General features: G+C 47.3%; 2 protein-coding genes across 11 annotated transcripts in view; one reads left to right on the forward strand and one right to left on the reverse strand.

Annotated features, from left to right (window-relative positions):
- The window catches only part of LOC140898045 (uncharacterized), a 129,315-nt gene extending 126,688 nt beyond the window's left edge, over nucleotides 1-2,627 (forward strand). For 4 of the 5 annotated variants that reach the window (XM_073311473.1, XM_073311472.1, XM_073311470.1 and 1 more), the window contains 2 exons: nucleotides 125-238; nucleotides 552-2,627. In XM_073311473.1, coding sequence (XP_073167574.1) covers nucleotides 125-238; nucleotides 552-1,954 — 1,517 coding nt within the window. In that variant the 3' untranslated portion in view covers nucleotides 1,955-2,627. The remainder of the gene's footprint in view (nucleotides 1-124; nucleotides 239-551) is intronic. The other variant, XM_073311474.1, reaches the window with a different exon arrangement.
- Nucleotides 2,628-5,845: 3,218 nt separating this feature from the next.
- On the reverse strand, nucleotides 5,846-18,645 carry LOC140898043 (uncharacterized). 6 transcript variants are annotated; one of them, XM_073311465.1, is made up of 8 exons: nucleotides 18,566-18,581; nucleotides 16,234-16,713; nucleotides 15,495-15,993; nucleotides 14,810-14,905; nucleotides 10,368-10,455; nucleotides 9,764-9,890; nucleotides 9,306-9,419; nucleotides 5,846-8,976 (listed from the first exon to the last, which is right to left on the reverse strand). In XM_073311465.1, coding segments are annotated over exons 4-8 (1,719 nt in total). In that variant the 5' UTR covers nucleotides 14,812-14,905; nucleotides 15,495-15,993; nucleotides 16,234-16,713; nucleotides 18,566-18,581; the 3' UTR covers nucleotides 5,846-7,588. The 6 variants fall into 6 exon arrangements, with proteins under 6 accessions (XP_073167566.1, XP_073167565.1, XP_073167569.1 ...); XM_073311464.1 differs by having other exon boundaries at nucleotides 14,810-15,993; XM_073311468.1 differs by having other exon boundaries at nucleotides 10,368-12,865; nucleotides 14,810-15,993.
- Nucleotides 18,646-19,246: the final 601 nt, after the last annotated feature.

Consider the following 19,246-nt stretch of genomic DNA (forward strand, 5'->3'; position numbering starts at 1 on the left):
TGTTCCCGTCCTCTTGGGTTCCACGTTCCCCAGCAGGGCACAGGGATATAATGTTCTTTGTGACAAGACGTGCTCTCAATCCTCCATGCACTCTGATCTGGTCTGATTTCCGCCCCCTGCACAGGATTCCCCCTTCCCAAACCTGAGCTGATCTCCCACCTGGAAAGAGGGGAAGAGCCATGGGTCCCGGATCTCCAGGTCTCCGAGGAAAGAGAGAGCCTGAGAGGCACCCGCACAGGTGAGGACTGACACAGAAACCATCTGGGGAATGAAGGAAAAAGTTGAAAATCTGAAAAATATGGTGAGAGTAACGCCCTCAGTTCTTCCTTATCTCACCCAGGATAGCGCAGTAGTCAGCAGAAATTGCTCACGGCTTTCCATCTGTCCTGTTATCTGCAGGAGTTTCCTTCCCATCTCTCCTTCCCTGTGAGTGTTTGGGTGGGATGTGGAGGCAGAATCCAATCACTCAGTGTTTGTTTCGGGTTTTCCCTCGGTGCTATTCCTCTTTCTCCCCAGCACAATGACTTCTGTCTGGATTGTCTCTCTCCCAGCAGGTGCTGAGCGAGTGAGTGAGAAGGAGGAGGGGAATCCTCATCAGGAAGTGCTTGGGGAAGTGGAACCACAGGGGACCTTTGTGGGAAGAGCTGAAGGGAATTTTTCCCAGTGCAGGGAACAAGGAGAAGCCTGGGGAAATTGGCACAGGTCAGAGAACCTTCAGGGACACCATCCAAGGAAAAAACTGGATGAATCTATTAAATGTGGGGGAGGAGACAAGGATCCCACAACCCAGCAGACAAATCCCAAGGAAGAGACATCCTGTCACTGCCTGCAGTGTGGAAAAGGATTCATTCCGAGATCACGGCTTCTTACACATCAGACAATCCATAATGGAGGGAAATCCCTTCAATGCTTGGACTGTGGGGAAAGCTTCAAGAATCGCTCAAACCTGACTAACCATGGGAGAAGCCACACAGTAGAGAGAGCCTCTCAATGTCTCAAGTGTGGAAAATGTTTCATTTGGAAGTCAGAACTACTTAGACATCAGTTAAGTCACACAGGAGAGAGACCCTATAAGTGCTTTGACTGTCTGAAAAGTTTCATACAGAGGTCAGACCTTCTTAAACATCAGGCAATCCACACAGGAGAGAGACCCCATAAGTGCTTCGACTGTGGGAAAAGTTTCATACAGAGGTCAGACCTTTTTAATCATCAGGCAATCCACACAGGAGAGAGACCCCATAAGTGCTTGGACTGTGGGAAAAGTTTCATACGGAAGTCAGACCTTACTCATCATCAGAGAATCCACACAGGAGAGAGACCTCACAAGTGCTTGGACTGTGGGAAAAGTTTTATACGGAGGTCAGACCTTATTCAACATCAGAAAATCCACACAGGAGAGAGACCTCACAAGTGCCTGGACTGTGGGAAAAGTTTCAGACGGAGGTCAGCTCTTTTTAAACATCAGGCATTACACACAGGAGAGGGATCCCATAAGTGTTTAGTCTGTGGAAAAAGTTTCATATGGAGGTCAGACCTTGTTAAACATCAGGTATTCCACATAGGAGAGAGACACCATAAATGTTTAGACTGTGGAAAAAGATTCATACGGAGGTCAGACCTTGTTAAACATCAGGCCATCCACACAGGAGAGAGACCCCATAAGTGTGTGGACTGTGGAAAAAGTTTCATACAGAGGTCAGACCTTCTTAAACATCAAATAATCCACACAGGAGAGAGACCCCACAAGTGTTTAGTCTGTGGAAAAGGTTTCATATGGAGGTCACGCCTTGTTAAACGTCAGAGAATCCACACAGGAGAAAGACCCCACCAGTGCTTGGACTGTGGGGAAATTTCACACAGAGATCACACCTCATTAATCATGAAAGAATCCACACAGGATCTAAAGTTCTCTGACACAGCGACAGAAAGTGTTAAGGAAATTGCACATCATTGACCTAGATTCAACCTTTAGAGACATGTTAGAAAAGTCCTCGTTAGATAAACTAGAGCTTCGAAAGGTAAACGTGTATTGTTAAAGACATGGAAGAAGATGGTAACTGTAGTAGTCGTTGTTTAGCTATATCTTATTAGAGGTTAACAATGGTAATAAACGGTCCCTGTCTAGGGCTGTATTCTGTGAATTCAAAGATCAAAAGGGAATATTAACATTTAGATAAAACTTGATTGTTATAATGTCATTGTTTGTCTTCTGAAAGTTTGTGATAAACTGTCTATGAACTGCTTTATTGAGAATTACCTGATGTTAATCTATGTAATTACCAGTGATGATTAGGAAATAGAAGGTTACTTCAAAAGCCTCTTGTTTAGCCAAGGACTGTGTGCTGTCAAGATGCTGCAAAAATGATCCTTTCTTCTCTGATCTACCTAAGCTTTATTTGGTGGGGAGTGTGAGTCGGAAGACGGAGATCTCCAGTCCCATCTGGACCGCCCTGACATTGAAATTTGGATATTGGACTATAACTTGATGAAATGATTCTGAAAAGGACTCTTTGCAATTCTAAAGCATCATCCCTACAGTGAAACTGACCTAAGGACTCTATGCGTGGCTGTATGTACAATGATCTTTTCACCAACACTCTCTCTTTTCTTCTTTTAATAAATCTTAGTTGAGTTAATAAGAATTGGCTGTAAGCGTGTATTTTGGTGAGATCTGAAGTATTCCTTAACTTGGTGGGTAATGTATTGAATCCTTTGGGATTGGTGAAACTTTTTAATATGATGAAGAAGATTTTCAGTAATCCCCATCATGTTGAAGTGAGCTGTCTGGGAGGGAGTCCAAGGCCTTAAGGGAGCTGTGCAGTCAATAAGGTATTGTAGAAGCTGTTTTGTTTCTGGCTTGGTGAATCTAAGTACTGGAATATCCACCAGTTTTGAGGATTGTCGGCCCCATTCTTTGCAGTTTGCCCTAATTGAGCAATCTCATTGTGGGACCCTGGTCACAACTTCAGAAATGCCTTGCCTGTGGGAAAAGTTTCATTCAACCATCGTGGCTCCTTAGCCCGCATGGACAGGGGGAATGCATTGTGGCTACCCTCCCCTGTGGGACCTTCAGTTGCCCCAGGCACGGGTGAATAATCCCCAGCTGCCCAGCCTGTGTGGGCGAGGCAGGAATCTGCAGCGGCACCCCAGCCTGGGAAGAGAGTGACTCAGGGCTCCCCAGTCCTCGGGGGTGAGGGGATTCCCCCATCGCTCTGACTCCAGCCACTGCTGATGGCGGCGGGGAATGCCCTGCATTTCCCCAGTCTCCATGGGGTCATGCCCCGGTGCTCTCCAGCCCATGGTGTCAGGGAAAAATCCCCTGCAGCTCTGCAACCGCTTCAGCTGGTGGGGAAACACCCCCGCAGCTCGCAAGCCACCACCAGTCCTCGTGGGCCCATGGCTTCCCACTCTTCCCAGGCATTGGGGAATGCCCTGCGGTTCCCCACAACCCGTGGGCATTGTGGAATACCCCTCAGTTCCCCAGTCACCATGCGTGCCTGGGACCTCTGGAGTTCCCAAGGACCCACAGATGCGGGAGGAATCCCGAGTAGCTCCCCAGGGGTTGGGGGCATTGGGGAATTTCCCTGGGGGCAGGGAGGAAATGGCTCCCCTTCCCCAGGCCCTGTGAATGGGGGTGAATACCCCCTAAGCCTCCCCGGAGGCCGGGGAGTTGGGAATCGCCCTTGGGAATCCGCCCCCAGTGCAAGGTGGAAATCCTTTGAAGCTCCCTATTCCTCACTTGTGTGGGGGAATCCAGTCTCCATGGCCATTGGGGATCCCCCTGTGGCTCTGCACTCCCCATGGGATATCCCCCATGATCCTGCAAGTTCAGGGGATACCCCACTGATCTGCAGTCCCCATGATTTAGGGGGACCCTGGGAGCTCCCTAGCCACTGCAGGCACCTGGGAAACCCCTGCAGCTCCCAGCTTGTGGGGGGAATCCCCTCAGCTGCAAGTGTGGGGGACCCCTGGACCTCTGGGCATGGGGGAATGCCCTGTGGCTCCCCAGCCATCGCAGACAGGGGCATTCTGCAGCTCCCCCATCTTCACAGGATCTCCCAGAGCTCCCCAGGGCCCATGGATGAGAGGGACCCATGGAGCTCGCTAGCCACCACAGGTGTCAGGGTAATCCCAGCAGCTCCCCAGCCTGGGAAGAATTCCAACAGATCCCCAGCCCCAGCAGATGGGGCATCCCCCACAGCTCCCCAGTCGCTGCCAGTTTGGGGGAGCCCCAGAGCTCTCCAGTCCCCCAGGATGTGGGGGACCCTGGTGCTCCCTAGCCCTTGCAGGCAGCAGGGTAACCCCCACAGCTCCCCAGCCTAGGAGAAGCAATCCCCAAGAGCTCCCCAGTCCTCTGGAGGTGGGGGATCTCCTGCAGCTCACCATGTTGTAAACATCTGTTCTCACTTTCATGTGACATTGTAAAAAGAAGAGGGCAGCATTATCTTCCATAAATGTAAACAAACTTGTTTCTCTAAGTGATTGCCTGAACAAGAAGTAAGTGTGAACTTACTGAACAAGATTGCTCCATTAGGGCAAACTGTAAAGAATGGGGCCGACACTCCTCAAAACTGGTGGCTATTCCAATACTTTGATTCCCCAAGCCAGCAACAAAACAGCTTCTACAAAACCTTACTGGGCTACACAGAGGCTAAAGCACAGGTCCCTTGAAGCAGCCCAGCCTTCGGCTCCCTCCCAGACAGCCCAGTGAAATATGATGTGGATTACTGAAAATCTTATTAATAATATTAAAAAGTTCCAATCCCAAAGGAGCCAATACATTACGCACCAAGTTAAGAAATACTTCAGTTCTTACCCAAATACACGCTTACAGCCAAGTCTTATTAACTCAACTAAGATTTATTAAAAGAAGAAAAGAGAGAGCATGTTGGTTAAAAGACCAACCTCGTCTACGCTATGGGGTTAGGTCAAATTTAGCCACGTTAGGTCGATTTAAAAATGACTGCATCCACACAGCCAACCCCATTCCGTGGACCTAAACGGCTCTTAAAATCAATTTATGTACTCCTCCCCGACGAGGGGAGTAGCGCTAAAATCGACCTTGCTGGGTCAAATTTGGGGTAGTGCGGACGCAAATCTATGGTATTGGCCTCCGGGAGCTATCCCAGAGTGCTCCGTTGTGACTGATCTGGAGAGCACTTTGCACTCCGATGCACTAGCCAGGTACACAGGAAAAGCCCTGGGAACTTTGGAATTTCATGTCCTGTTTGGTCAGCGTGGCCAACTCAGCAGCACAGGTGACCATGCAGTCCCCCCAGAATCGTAAAGCGTAGAATGTTTCTCGGCTCCCCCTATCGTCTCCGTCCCTGGGGTTATCGCAGATTAAAAGGCGAAAAAAACGCGCTCGTGATTACATGTTTTCTGAGCTCATGCAGTCCTCCCGCATGGATAGGGCACAGCTTAATGCATGGAGGCATTGAGTGGCACAGGCCAGGAAAGAATTAAGTGAGCGTGAAGAGCGGAGGCAGGATGCGATGCTGAGGCTAATGGGGGAGCAAACGGAGATGGTGAAGCGTCTGTTGGAGCTGCAGGAAAGTCAACAAGAGCACAGACCCCCGCTGCATCCACTGTATAATCGCCTATCCTCCTCCCCATGTTCCATAGCGTCCTCACCCTGATGCCCAAGAATGCGGTGGGGGAGGGTCCAGGCACCCAGCCACTCCACTCCAGAGGACGGCCCAAGCAACAGAAGGCTGTCATTCAAACAGTTTGATTTTTAGTGTGGCTGCAGTAAGCACTGTGGCCTTCCCTCCTCCCCAACCCCACCTGGGCTACCTTGTCCGTTATCTCATTTTTTATTAATTAATAAAGAAAGAATGCCTGGTTTCAAAACAATAGTTACTTTATTTCACGGGGGGGAGGGTGGTTGGCTTACAGTGAATTAAAATCAACAAAGTGGGCGGGTTTGCATCAAGGAGAACCACACACAACTGTCACACCATAGCCTGCCCAGTCATGAAACTGGTTTTCAAAGCCTCTCTGATGCACAGCGCGCCTTGCTGCGCTCTTCTAATCGCCCTGGTGTCTGGCTGCTCAAAATCAGACACCAGGCAATTTGCCTCAACCTCCCACCCCACCATAAACGTCTCCTCCTTACTCTCACAGATATTATGACGCACACAGCAAGCAGCAATAATAATGGGACTGTTGGTTGCACTGAAGTCTGACCTAGTCAGCAAAGAGCACCAGCGAGCTTTTAAACGTCCAAAGGCACATTCCACCACTTGCTCAGCCTGTAGTTGGCCTGCTCCTTACTACTGTCCAGGCTTCATGAGCCATGGGAGCAAAGGGTAAGTGCGACCGCACAGTGCTGCAGGCTGGGAGAGCAGCCTGAGGCAGAAGCCTCCAGCTCGCATGATATTCCAGGCAGGACTGAATCTCCATGAGACAAAACTTAAAGAAGAGAATGACCTGGAGTCTCTGGCTCCCATTCGGTGCTCTAAGAGGAGAATAGCCATGTCTGTCCAGGCGTCCCTGATCTACCTCACCGAGGTCTGCCAGGAGCACCCAGGAGACCTATGACAGCTATCAGTCCTACTACACCATCTGCCACGAAGGCAAGGAGCTGCTGCTGTGTGGTGACATACGGTGAGCTGAGCGGGCTCCATGCTTGCTGTGGTATGGCGTCTGCACGGGTAACCCAGGAAAAAAGGCGCAAAACGATTCTCTGCTGTTGCTTTGAGGGAGGGAGGGGGGCCTGACGACACATACCCAAAACCCGTGACAATGTTTTTGCCCCATCAGGCACTGGGAGCTTAACCCAGAATTCCAATGGGCAGCAGAGACTGCGGGAACTGTGGGATAGCTACCCACAGTGCACCGCTCTGTAAGTCGATGCTAGCCACGGTAGTGAGGAAACACTCCACCGACTTAATGCGCTTCGTGTGGACATACAAAATCGATTGTATAAAATCGGTTTCTAAAAATCGATTTCTATAAAATCGACCTAATTTCGTAGTGTAGACATACCCTCAGACACGCATAGAGTCCTTAGGTCAGTTTCACTGTACAACTGATGCTTTAGAATTGCAAAAAGTCCTTTACAGAATCATTTAATCCAGTCCTAGTCCAATGTCCAAATTTCAATGTCAGGGCAGTCCAGAGGGGACTGGAGATCTCAGTCTTATGATTCACACTCCCCCCCAAAATAAAGCTTAGGCAGATCAGGTAAGAAAGGATCATTTTTGCAGCGTCTCAACAGCACACAGTCCTTGGCTGAACAAGAGGCTTTTGAAGTAACCTTCTATTTCCTAAACATCACTGGTAATTAATTACATGGCTTAACATAAGGTGATGCTCCATAAAGCAGTTCATAGACAAACAATGACATTATTACAACCAACCAACTAAACCTTTATAATTCCTTTTGATCTCTGAATTAACAGAATATAGCCCTAGACAGGAACCGTATTTCCATTGTTAACCTCTAACAAGATATAGCTAAACAACGACTACTACAGTTACCATTTTCTTCCATGTCTTTAACAATACACGTTTACCTTTCGAAGCTCTAGTTTATCTAACGAGGACACACTTTTCTAATATGTCTCTAAAGGTTGAATCTAGGTCAATGACGTGCAATTTCCTTAACACTTTCTGTCCCTGTGTCAGAGAACTTTAGATCCTGTGTGAATACTCTCATGTTTAATGAGGTGTGATCTATGTGTGAAATTTCCCCACAGTCCAAGCACTTGTGGGGTCTCTCTCCAGTGTGGATTGCCTGATGTCTAACAAGGTTTGAGCTCTGTATGAAACATTTCCCACAGTCTAAGCACTTGTGAGGTCTCTCTCCTGTGTGGATTCTCTGATGTTTAACAAAGTGTGACCTCCATATGAAACCTTTCCCACAGACAAAACACTTGTGGGGTCTCTCTCCTGTGTGGATTCTCTGATGTTTAAGAAGGTCTGACCTCTGTATGAAACATTTTCCACAGTCCTCACACTTATGGGGTCTCTCTCCTGTGTGGATTCTCTGATGTTTAACAAGGTCTGACCTCCGTATGAATTTTTTCCCACAGTCTAAACATTTATGGCGTCTCTCTCCTGTGTGGAATGCCTGATGTTTAACAAGGTCTGACCTCCATATGAAACTTTTTCCACAGACTAAACACTTATGCGGTCTCTCTCCTGTGTGGAATGCATGATGTTTCAAAAGAGCTGACCTCCGACTGAAACTTTTCCCACAGTCCAAGCACTTGTGAGGTCTCTCTCCTGTGTGGATTCTCTGATGTTGAATAAGGTCTGACCTCTGTATGAAATTTTTCCCACAGTTCACACACTTATGGGGTCTCTCCCCTGTGTGGATTCTCTGATGATTAACAAGGACTGACCTCCGACTGAAACTTTTCCCACAGTTGAAGCACTTATGGGGTCTCTCTCCTGTGTGGATTGCCTGATGATTAAAAAGGTCTGACCTCTGTTTGAAACTTTTCCCACAGTCCAAGCACTTATGGGGTCTCTCTCCTGTGTGGCTTAGCTGATGTCTAATTAGTTCTGACTTCCAAATGAAACATTTCCCGCACTCGAGGCATTGAGAGGGTTTCTCTCTTCTGTGGCTTCTCCCATGGTTATTCAGGGCTGAGCGAGTATTGAAGCTTTCCCCACAGTCCACGCATTGAAGTGGTTTCTCTCCAATATGGATTGTCTGATGTGATCTCAGAATAAATCCTTTCCCATAACCGAGGCATTCATAGGGTTTGTCTTCCTTGGAATTTGTCTGCTGGGTTGTGGGATTATTGTCTCCTTCCCCACATTTAATAGATTCATCCACTTTCTTCCTTGGGTGGTTTCCCTGAAGCATCTCTGACCTGTGCCAATTTCCCCAGGCTTCTCCCTGTTCCCAGCACTGGGAAAAATTCCCTTCAGCTCTTTGCACAGAGGTCCCCTGTGGTTCCACTTCCCCGGGAACTTCCTCATGATCATTCTCCTCCTTGTTTTCACCCACTCTCTCATCACCTGCCAGGAAAGAGAGACAATTCAGACAGGAGTCATTGTGCTGGGGAGAAAGAAGAATAGCACCGAGGGAAAACGCGACACACTACAGTTGCGAATACTGAGCAATTGGATTTTGCCTCCACATCCCACACAAACACTCACAGGGAAGGAGAGACAGAATGGAAACTCCTGCAGCTAACAGGACAGGTGGAAAGCCGTGAGCAATATCTGCTGACTACAGCGCTGCCCTGGGCGAGATGAGGAAGAACTGAGGGTGCTTACTCACACCACATTTTTACGATTCTCAACTTTTTCTTCATTCCCCAGATGATTTCAGTGTCAGTCCTCACCTGTGCGGGCCCCTCTCAGGCTCTCTCTTTCCTCGCAGGCCTGGAGATCCGGGACCCACGGCTCTTCCCCTCGTTCCAGGCGGGAGATGAGCTCAGGTTTGGGAAGGGAGAATCCTATGCGGGGGGGAAGGAAAATCAGACCAGATCAGGGTGCGTGGAGGATTGAGAGCGCGTCTGTCATGAAGGACATTCTGTGAGCGGAACCTGTCCCTGTGCTCTGCTGGGGAACATGGAACCCAAGAGGACAGAAACATGGTCGCTGAGCCCCCTTGGAAGAGGCAGATGTCTGGGGAGGTGTCTCACTGGAGAGGGCAAGGAGATGCAAGTCTCTCGCACAGAGCAACTGTTCATTATGCAAAACATTCCCCTCTGATCTAACTGATGAGGGAAGAACCTGACGAGATTCATACATACAAACTCAATGGCTTCTAATAACCAAGGGGATGGGAATCCCTTACCCAGCGAGGTCACTATCTCGTAGTTCTCCTGCATGATATCACTGTAGAGGGCTCTCTGAGCGGGGTCCAGCAGAGCCCCCTGCCCCTGGGTGAAATAAATGGCCACGTCTTCGAAGGTCACCGGCATCTGAAACAACAAGAGTCCCGCACTCAGCGCCTGCTGCCCCAGCCACAATCCCGCTAGTCATGGGAAACGAAGAAAAAAAAAGTGAAGCTGTGGGAGGGCCAGAGTAGCAGAATCCCACCCCCACCCTGCTCAAAGCAGCCAGGAGGCTTCAGAGGGTGGGAGAAGGTGAGAGCTCCCTGTCCCCCGCAGCACATGGAGTAGGGCATCCCTGACAGACACAGTCTGATATCGGAAGCAGAGCTCTGAGCCGGGGACAGGAATCCCAAGAGCTTCCCTTCGTATTTCACAGCAGCCTCTGGCTAGCTGGTTCAGGCTCCAGCCCTGTGCAGGGGGGTTGTGTCCCGTTTTTGAAATGGGCGAAGGTCCCTCCCTCCCCACCAACAATGGGCCTACTCAGAAAATCAGCAGGTTTCTCATACCCTGTCTCCTTCCCGCCTCTCCCTTCCCCCGCCCAGCAGCTCCCTGAAAATCCCCTACCTGAGCTGGCTCCATCACAGCCATTTCCCTTTCCTGTCCCCTGGAAGACGGGACGATCTGGAGCGAAATGTGGATGTGATTCCTAAGCCTGTTGGGGTAAGAAGGGCGATGGGGAGGTTACACAAGGGGCTTCGGTCCGTGTCACACCCCGATTCCCCCCAGGCTCTTCAGACCCTCCCAGTAGCAGCACCTCTGAGCCAAATACTAGAAAAAGAGCAGAATCAAAGGGGCCATTTTGAGGGATTGGCCCTCATTGCAGTGTAAACCCCTCTCCCTTAGCAATAGCCAGAGCCCTCTGGTGGCAACACCTGAAGAATGAGCTGCCCTGGACTCCCCCGGCAGCCCCTGGGGAGAACCAGGCAGAGGCTGATCCCATTGGCCCATCCGCACTCACCCCCTGCCAGAGCCAGCAGTGACTCTGGTCTGATTCCAGTGTGGCTGAGATCTAAAACCTGCCTGGAAATCAGGCCAAGGCCTAGCATAGCCCTGAACACTCAAGAATCAGAGCCCCAAAGATCATGAGTTTGTCCCTTTTTAAAAAAAATCCAACGGAAGCTGGGAGCAGTGTGTGTGCGGGAAGGGAGGGGGTTGCCCATGGACATTTCCCTTGTAACTAGGCTCTGCCAGGGAAATGTAACTTAGACAGACATCATTGTCTTTTACCCCTGTTGTACATGAGGATGTAGGGGCAGCCCTAGACTAGCTGCCAGCAACTGATGCCCTAGGCAAACCATGCAATCAGCACCCCCACCCGCAAATGCCCACGGCAGATCTAGGCTGAGGTTTTTGGTAAACTGGGCCTTTGGTAAACATTTTGCCCCTTTTTTCCTTTTAACGTTTTTTAAGCGTTTTCTTTTAAACAGAGGCTTAATTATTCGGTTTGTCCGTCTGTCCTTCTATCCAACCAATGTTTCTGAGATCAGATAAAATAGAGACTCAACATTTTCAGAATAGATTTGTACATGACAGCTAGATGATATTTCAGTCTGATTTCAAATAAAAATGTATTAAAAATGTTAATTATAATTATTTATTATTAGAAATCCGAGATCATCCATTACACTATCCTGCTTTAACTGCCATTACCACCACATCCAATATAGAAAGAAGTAAGAAAACTCTTCAATGAACTTTAACCAGTATTTACAAAACACTCTAAATAAGAAACACTCTGTGCTCTTAAAACATGACTTTTCTTGCTTTTAAGTTTTGAAAATTCAGACACTAGTTCTTTTAGCCTTGGTCTAAACTGGGGGGGGGGGGGGGGCGATGTAAGGTACACAACTTCAGCTACATGAATACCTCGATCGACTTACCACGGCATCTTCATGGCGTTGGGTCGACGGCCACTGCTCCCCCGTCGACTCCACTTCCAAGAGCAATCGGGGATCAATTTATCGCATCAAGACTAGACGTGATAAATCGACCCCCGATAGATCACTACCCGCCAATCTGGCGGGTAGACATACCCTTAGATCCAGTTTTCTAGCTATTTCACGCTCTGTAGACATTGTTGAAAGTCCAACAAGTCTCTCTTGCATTGTTGAAAGCAGATATGTTTTGATCAATTTTAACTTTGAGAAGCTAGGTTCCCCACTAGCTATGGAAACTGGCAAACTTAAAATAATGCATAGAGCTATTAAAGTGTTTGGAAAACTGCCTGAGAGTTTATTTTCACAAACAAAGTTCAGTACTTCTAAAGGAGTGTAATGTTTCTTAAGTTGTCTTGAAAAGCCTGAAGCTGACTACACAAATCTGTAGCATCAATGTCTTTTGAATTTTCATGAGTCAATGCCAACTCCAGTTTTATGGAAAATTCTCTTATCTGTTTTTCTGTTTTCTTTTGCAAGCTGTGGATATCATACAGAAAGCCAAATACTGACTCTAGCTGCTGCATCTGTTGAAATCTTTCGTCAACCAAGTCAATAGCAGTATCAAGGACTGTGAAGTAGAAATTCACTTTGAACCTTTGCTTTGGGTTCTGAATGGGTGTGTCTCGTCCTTCATATGAAAACTGCTGTTTCTTTTGCCGAATACGAACGGGCTCTGCCTCAAATTCTGTCGGAAAGTCTATTTCTTCAGCAAGCTCGAGAGAATCTACCAGTGTTCTTTCGAATCCTTCATCACTTCTGAATTCCTCCAGAATATTTTTAGTTTTCTGCAGTTTTTGATAGCAGAATGTATGTTCAGGTTCTTTTCCTGAAGCTGCTTACTACTGAGGTTAATCTCGAAAAGGATATTATACAACAAAATAAGTGAAGTCATAAATTTGAACTTGGAAAGGCCATTTGCAAGAGCTTCTGCATCTGAACGTTTTGCAGATGATCCAGTAAAGGTAGTATCATCAGAAATTTCAATTAGGGCATCGTAAATGTTTCCAAGTTCATAGCGAAGAGTCTTCAAAGCATCAATGCAACTCTCCCATCTGATCTGACTAAGTGGTTTCACAGTTAGAGAATTCACATGGCAAATCAGAATCTCCCAACGGCATGTTGAGCCTGAGAAAAAACACATAAACACGTTGCACCAGGTCCAAGAAACTCCTTGCCTCCAAATAGCATCTAGCAGCATCATTGACAACCAAATTCAGAGAATGCGCATTGCAAGGAATGAAAAAGGCCCTAGGACTGATTTCCATCATTCTCCTTTGTACACCATTGTCTTTACCCTTCACATTACTCCCATTACCATAGCCTTGGCCACGTAAGTTTTCAACAGATAATGACATTGTTTCAAGAATCGTTTCAGTCATAAATGCTCCAGTCATCTCCTTCAGTGGTACGAAACCACAAAAATGTTCCTTTATGAGCACTTCAACATTATCTTCATCTGCAGACTTTTCCGTATCCACAAAACGAATGATTATCGTCATTTGTTCAATATGACTCACATCGGGTGTACAGTCCAGTATTATTGCAAAGTATTTTGCAGAATGGGCAGCTTCTATAATTTTCTTTTTAATGGCATTTGCTAGGACTTGAATCAGTTCATTCTGCATATTTTTTCCTAAGTAATGAACCTGTGTTTCATGATCAGTTATTTTACGTAGATGCTCCTTCATGACTGGATCAAACAAAGCTAGGTATTCAACACATTTTAAAAAGTTTCCATTACCTGGAGTTATAATTTTTCATTTCTACCGTGGCCGCAGAATGCTAAATTTTGCCCACTGAGAAATCTCACTAAAGCAATGAGACGCTCTAATATTTGTTGCCAATATTCTTCTTTTTCCTTGATCACACATAAATTTTCTTCATCGACAGTTTTTCCTTTTTTCAATCGTAATTCAAGTTCTTTCCAATTTTGAAAACATTCCAAATGTTCTGTACTTCTTTCATGTGAAGAGAGAATTGAAGATATGTTTTCCCAGTCCTTCGAACCATTTTCAGTAAGTGGTATACCAATTGCTTGATTTCTAAACAACTTGCAGCAAAAGAAAAACACAGAGTCCTTCGACACTAAATATTGTAACCACTTTCGATGAATTTCTTCCCCATGAATGAGTTTCCTCTTGTAATGCTGAGCAGAGAATTTTTTTTTTTTATTTCCATCCTTAGGGAAGGGAAATTCATGAACTTGTTCGGGTCCATGTTCCACGAGAATTTGCCACACCCTGTCATCACATGTGGGCAATGAAACTGGCTCCCCAAATTGTAACTTGTTTGTAACTTCCTCATCCTTTCTTTCTTCTACTTCATTTACTTCAATTTCTACATGTCTCTCTGAAGGTGAATAAATTTTCTCCACTTCTGTATCAGTCTGATGCTGTGAGCTACCCTCATCTCGAAGTAATATACCTTCATCTTGATGTTCCAAACTGCTTTCATGCTTTTCATGGATGTGAACTAACCTCCTCTCCAAGTAAAAGACCTTCAGCTGGATGCTGTGAACTACTTCCATCTTTATTTGGATTAAAGAGATAATATTTCTGGAAGGATCCCTGCTATTTCGCTTGGTCCTTTTCCTTCTCAGCCTTTCGTTTCCAATACTCAACTCCTGAGGGTTTTCTTTTTCCTCTTTCTGCCATGGGGCATTTGAATATTGTTATGTACTGTGCTCCCCACTGCAAGCATGATAGCGTTAAGGATGGCTGACACATCCACCACATGGCTGGCGATTTAAACCACATTGCAGCCATCCCAACGCGTCTTTTCACTGCTTAAAGGTTCAATGATTAGTAACATACACTCACTCACCTATTAAAACAGCTAGTTACAGCGTTTACATGGAAACAAAATGACCTTTTTCGACGTTATAACCCGACACTGATTGTTTGGAAAGTAATCCCCTTCCTCACGGTTACCCGCTTGGAGCGTGATGTCATCACTTTCGTAGTCTATTAAGCATTACCGTTGTTACTTTTCTTTTGTAGACCTTATTACATGTGAACCAGTTAAAACAAAGAAAAGTTCTAACGTTTAATAATGCTTAAAGATACTCACATTTTGGATTTATAATGCTGAAAGACGTTATTCTTTATTCTTTGGCACCAAGAAACACAAATTTCCACAGTATTTGCTCAATTCTTAGCCATCTACCTGCAACGTGTTAAAATGACCGTTTGACATGTATCAACTTGCGATATCACCGCTCTACATGAATTTCTGGCTATGTGACCTTCATGTATATTCCAGTTAGCTGTCACTAGCATTGCAGCTCTTGCGGCTGGCGGAAGTGTTTCATTGTGGCTGAGTTATTGCTTATCAAGATTGCGGAGTGGGTCATCCTGACCCTATATCGCAAATTGGAAAAAAATTAACTAAAATATTCTTTATTTTTGCAGTAAATATATTAATATGTCAAATATTTTATTCTCAAAAATTTAGAGAAATGAATTATCAGTCATATTCCGTCCGTACACGAACGGGAATTGAACTAATGACATCTTCATTATTTTATTTGTATTTTTTTCCATCTTTTTGGGGGGGGGTTTCATTTTTTTTTTAAATTTTATTTTTTTCCTCGAATTTGGCGCCCCATTTAACTTGGCACCCTAGGCGACCACCTATTTCACCTATATGGATGAGCTGCCCCTGTGAGGATGGTCATATCTGTGTCTGTGAGTGTGATGCTCACAAAGGTGTGAGGCACAGTCTGGCAGTTGTAACAAAAATATATTAAGCTCACTTTACAAATTGTCATGTCTTGTCTCAGCACAGGTGCAGAGCGTAGGGCTGATCTTGCTCCAAAGCATCCAGAAGTAGGGTGGGGCAGTTATCAGACATGTTCTGAATTTGTTTCCAAAGCTGCATCGGATGTTTTCATTGGGGACATGGCACCTGGCACGGCCGCTCCCTCTTTACTCACCTGAGAGCTGAGGCAATCAGAGCTTGGAGGGGAGATAGGTATTTAGGACAGTCACAGTCTCCATGCTCTAGAACGGCTCTGAATGAAGCCAGGCAAGACTCTGGTGCAGTGTGTCTCCCTCAGGGCACACTCTCACCAGGGCAAGAGATCAAAGGAGTCTTTATAGTTCACTCCCATGGAACAAGAGTGCCGCCATTTGGTCTGTGTTCCTTACAAAGGGGATCACCGAGCAGCCAGGCCAACACCCTCTGTGCGCACAGCAGGACCTACCGTGACACTATCCGGCCTTCGCCCTCCTGCTCATGAAGGGTGTCCTGTCCTTTGCAGAAGAGAGAAGAGGAGCGAGATCACCTTACATTTCCACCTCAACCCATGTACTGAAATTCTGTCAGACCAAAGCTGATACTTGGGAAATATCCTAATGGCGTTTCTACACAAGGGAACATTCAGGGAAGATGAGATGAGCGCCCAACTGCTTCTCTTTGGACTTGCAAAATTGCATGTGGGTTACACCTGGACTATAGAGTACTTAAAAAATGTTCAAGAAGTGATCAAAGACCTCATCATTTATAGTGTTGGGGGGGAAGGTCTCCGGCACTGGTCTGTGGCTGTCCTGACTGCCAAAGTCAAAATTAAGGCCACCTGACTTCTGAATGAGAGCGTCCATATAGGGATTTAAAGCTCTGGAATTCATGTGGATTAACTTCACACCTTTAACATCAGACCACGCAGACAAGCCCTGAAGAAGTAAAGGGAAGGGAATAAGAGAAATTGGTTAGGGGGGCTAAGGGAGACTCTGCTAATTCTTTTACTTTTAAAAGATTTAATTTGTTTTCCGTGACACCCCCACAAATGGACGTAGACATTCAGAGGCAGCACCTGGCACAGGAGCAGAAGCAGGAGAGACACAATCAGCATCAGAGTTTTCAGCCCATGAACAATAACGGGTCATTTAACATCAGAGTCAGCAGCACAGTCTGTGTCTAGAAGCAAATGGGTGTTATTCCCATGGGGTACCTCCCCTGCATTAGCTAGCCCACTGCGAAAACATAAAGGAAAGGGTCAGGTCAGCACACTGTGTCCCCCGGCCTGACCAAGGCAAAGGACACATAGAATAATTCATTTTAAAAATTCTTCAACTTTGGCCGTACAAACCAGTACACGTGTCAAAACGAAGAACATCCCTGAAATGGATCACAACAAAAATGGTAAAACGTAGGCCATTAGAAGTATAAACGATGTGGTTGAAAAATCCACATGAATGCACGCAATAAATGAACTCAGGAAAGTAAAGTGGGCACTTCAGAGTGTGCAGGATGGAGGGTTACTTACAGAAATAAGGTTTTAAAATCAATTTTCAATTGCAAGTGGGGGAGGGGAATCACATGTTCCCAGAAGTGTAAAATGGCACTGAATGTTACAGGGTTGGACAACCATTCTAGATGTATGGACCCTTTGGAAGCAGTAAACCTATGTAGCTAGTACACCCCAAAGGCTCAAACACAGAAAGGTAATAAAAGAAAAGCCTCTTTCTTTCTTTCTTTCTTTCTTTCTTTCTTTCTTTCAGTTCTAGACTGTTGGGTTCATAACTCACAGGGTTTGAATTCTTGGGGTTGTCAATCTATCTTGGGGTTGCATATCTATGCTTAGTAAAAAAAAAAACAAAAAACAGAAAGTTCCTTTTGAGAAGCCCTGTATAGGAGACACTCTAAGGCCCTTAGGGGCATATTTTTGAAAGGATTTCGGCCACTAGTGGAATATTACAAAGTATCTAGGAGCCTTGAACCTTGAAACTTCTGGCCGTTAGTGAATATTTGGGAACCAAATTCTGTACATAAATGGGACATGGGATAAAGCACTAGGGTGCTGGATAGAGAGAAAAAGTAACAATTGGCTAAAGCAAAGGCAAGTGAAAGAGTTTACAGACCAGCCCATGAAATCAGTCAGCGAAAGCTTATGCTCAAATAAATTGGTTAGTCTCTAAGGTGCCACAAGTCCTCCTTTTCTTTTTGCGAACATTGCAATAGAAACAGGAACTGTTACAGTATCACAGTGAGATGTGAGAACAACTATTAATATTTCCCAAGATTATATGCCATTAAAATAGGAATACCATGGCAGAATGATGTCCCTCCGCACAATGCTAATGAAGTGTAGGATGAAGAGCTCAGAGTAATACAAAGAATATTTTCAGAAGGAACTAATGTAAAGGAGTGAAACTGCCCAGACTGGATTCCAAGGGGAGTCAAACTCAGAGGGACAGGGACAGGGGCGAGGACACATGGATGAAGCGCTGGGCGGCTTGACACAGACACAGGAACTGAGACCGGGATTCTTTTAAACACTCAAAGCAGGTGTGACCGTGAGATCTGTGTGGGGGTGTCTGTAAATATTTCACTGGATCAAGTCCCCTCTAGCACCTCAGTCACATCTTATGCAGGGGGAGAGCAGCCCTGTCCGGGCACCACAATGTACAAGGCCTTTAAGGACACGGCCCTGGGAAATGGGCACTAAAATCCTAGGAAAGGGGAGAGGAAAAGCCCCAGTGGCCCCCCCTCCCCCCACACACACATTTTTGCAACCACTGCAGCTGGCTCAGCCCATCTGGGGGAACTTTTATCCCCTCTGCCCCTCATTATTCCTGGGTTTCCCCCTCCAGCCTGCCTGGCGGGGCCTGTGCCCCGGTTCTTCCCCCTCAACCCCCCTAGATGTCGCTGTCCCAACCCCCAACGTGAGCCGGGCTGGCTCCCCCCGCCCCGCACACACCGGGAGCTGGCGGCAGCTTTCCCGGGCCCGGGGCAGGGAATCGCAGCCGGCTCCGCGGGGAGCAGCCCGGGGCCAAACCCGCCCCCTGCAGCCCGGGGGTGACGGGGGGGGCGGGTCTCTCTTACCTTCCCCCCGAGCGGGGCCCCCCGGGGCAGGGGCCGGGCCGGGAAGGGGCCCTGGCCGAGCTGGGGGCTCTGCCCTGGGAGAGGCTCCCGGGGAGCAGCGGGCAGGGCCCGGCTGGAGGTTCCCCTCTCGCGGCTGCAGCCCGGGCTCCGGGCTCCCAGCACCAGCCGCCGGGGCGCGGGGATCTCGCCGGGAGCCAGAGTCCCCGCAACGGCTGCGAGTCACTTCCTGGGCCGGGCCTGAGCCCCGCGATCCTCCCCCCAGAGCCGCCCCCCAGCCGCTCCTGGGTCCTAGCGATCAACCCACCGCGCTGCAGCCTCCTGCCCCAGACCCTGCCCCCTGGGGACCCATCTCCCCGGGCTCCTGCAGCTTCTCCCAGTCCTCTGTAGAAACTTCTCCTGTCACCGTTCAGCCTTGCTTGCAGCCTCCCTGTAGGATAAAACCTGATCAGCCCGTCTGTGACAAACTTCTCTCTGCACTGGGCTGGCTAAGGCCTTGCTCTAACCCGCCCCTCTGGTCACAGGCTACTGGCACTGGTGAAAAACATCTGGGTGTCTCAGCTGGCTGGGCCAGATTTGTAGGGGAGAGAGAGAGAAGGCAAAAGGAGAGAGAGCAGAACTTGGGGGTGGCATAATAGTTTAGCCCACTGGCAGAGGTGAAAATAAGCCAGGCTGGTCTGGCAT

This window comes from Lepidochelys kempii, chromosome 14 (genome assembly GCF_965140265.1).
Source record: "Lepidochelys kempii isolate rLepKem1 chromosome 14, rLepKem1.hap2, whole genome shotgun sequence".
Taxonomy (NCBI): Eukaryota; Metazoa; Chordata; order Testudines; family Cheloniidae; genus Lepidochelys; species Lepidochelys kempii.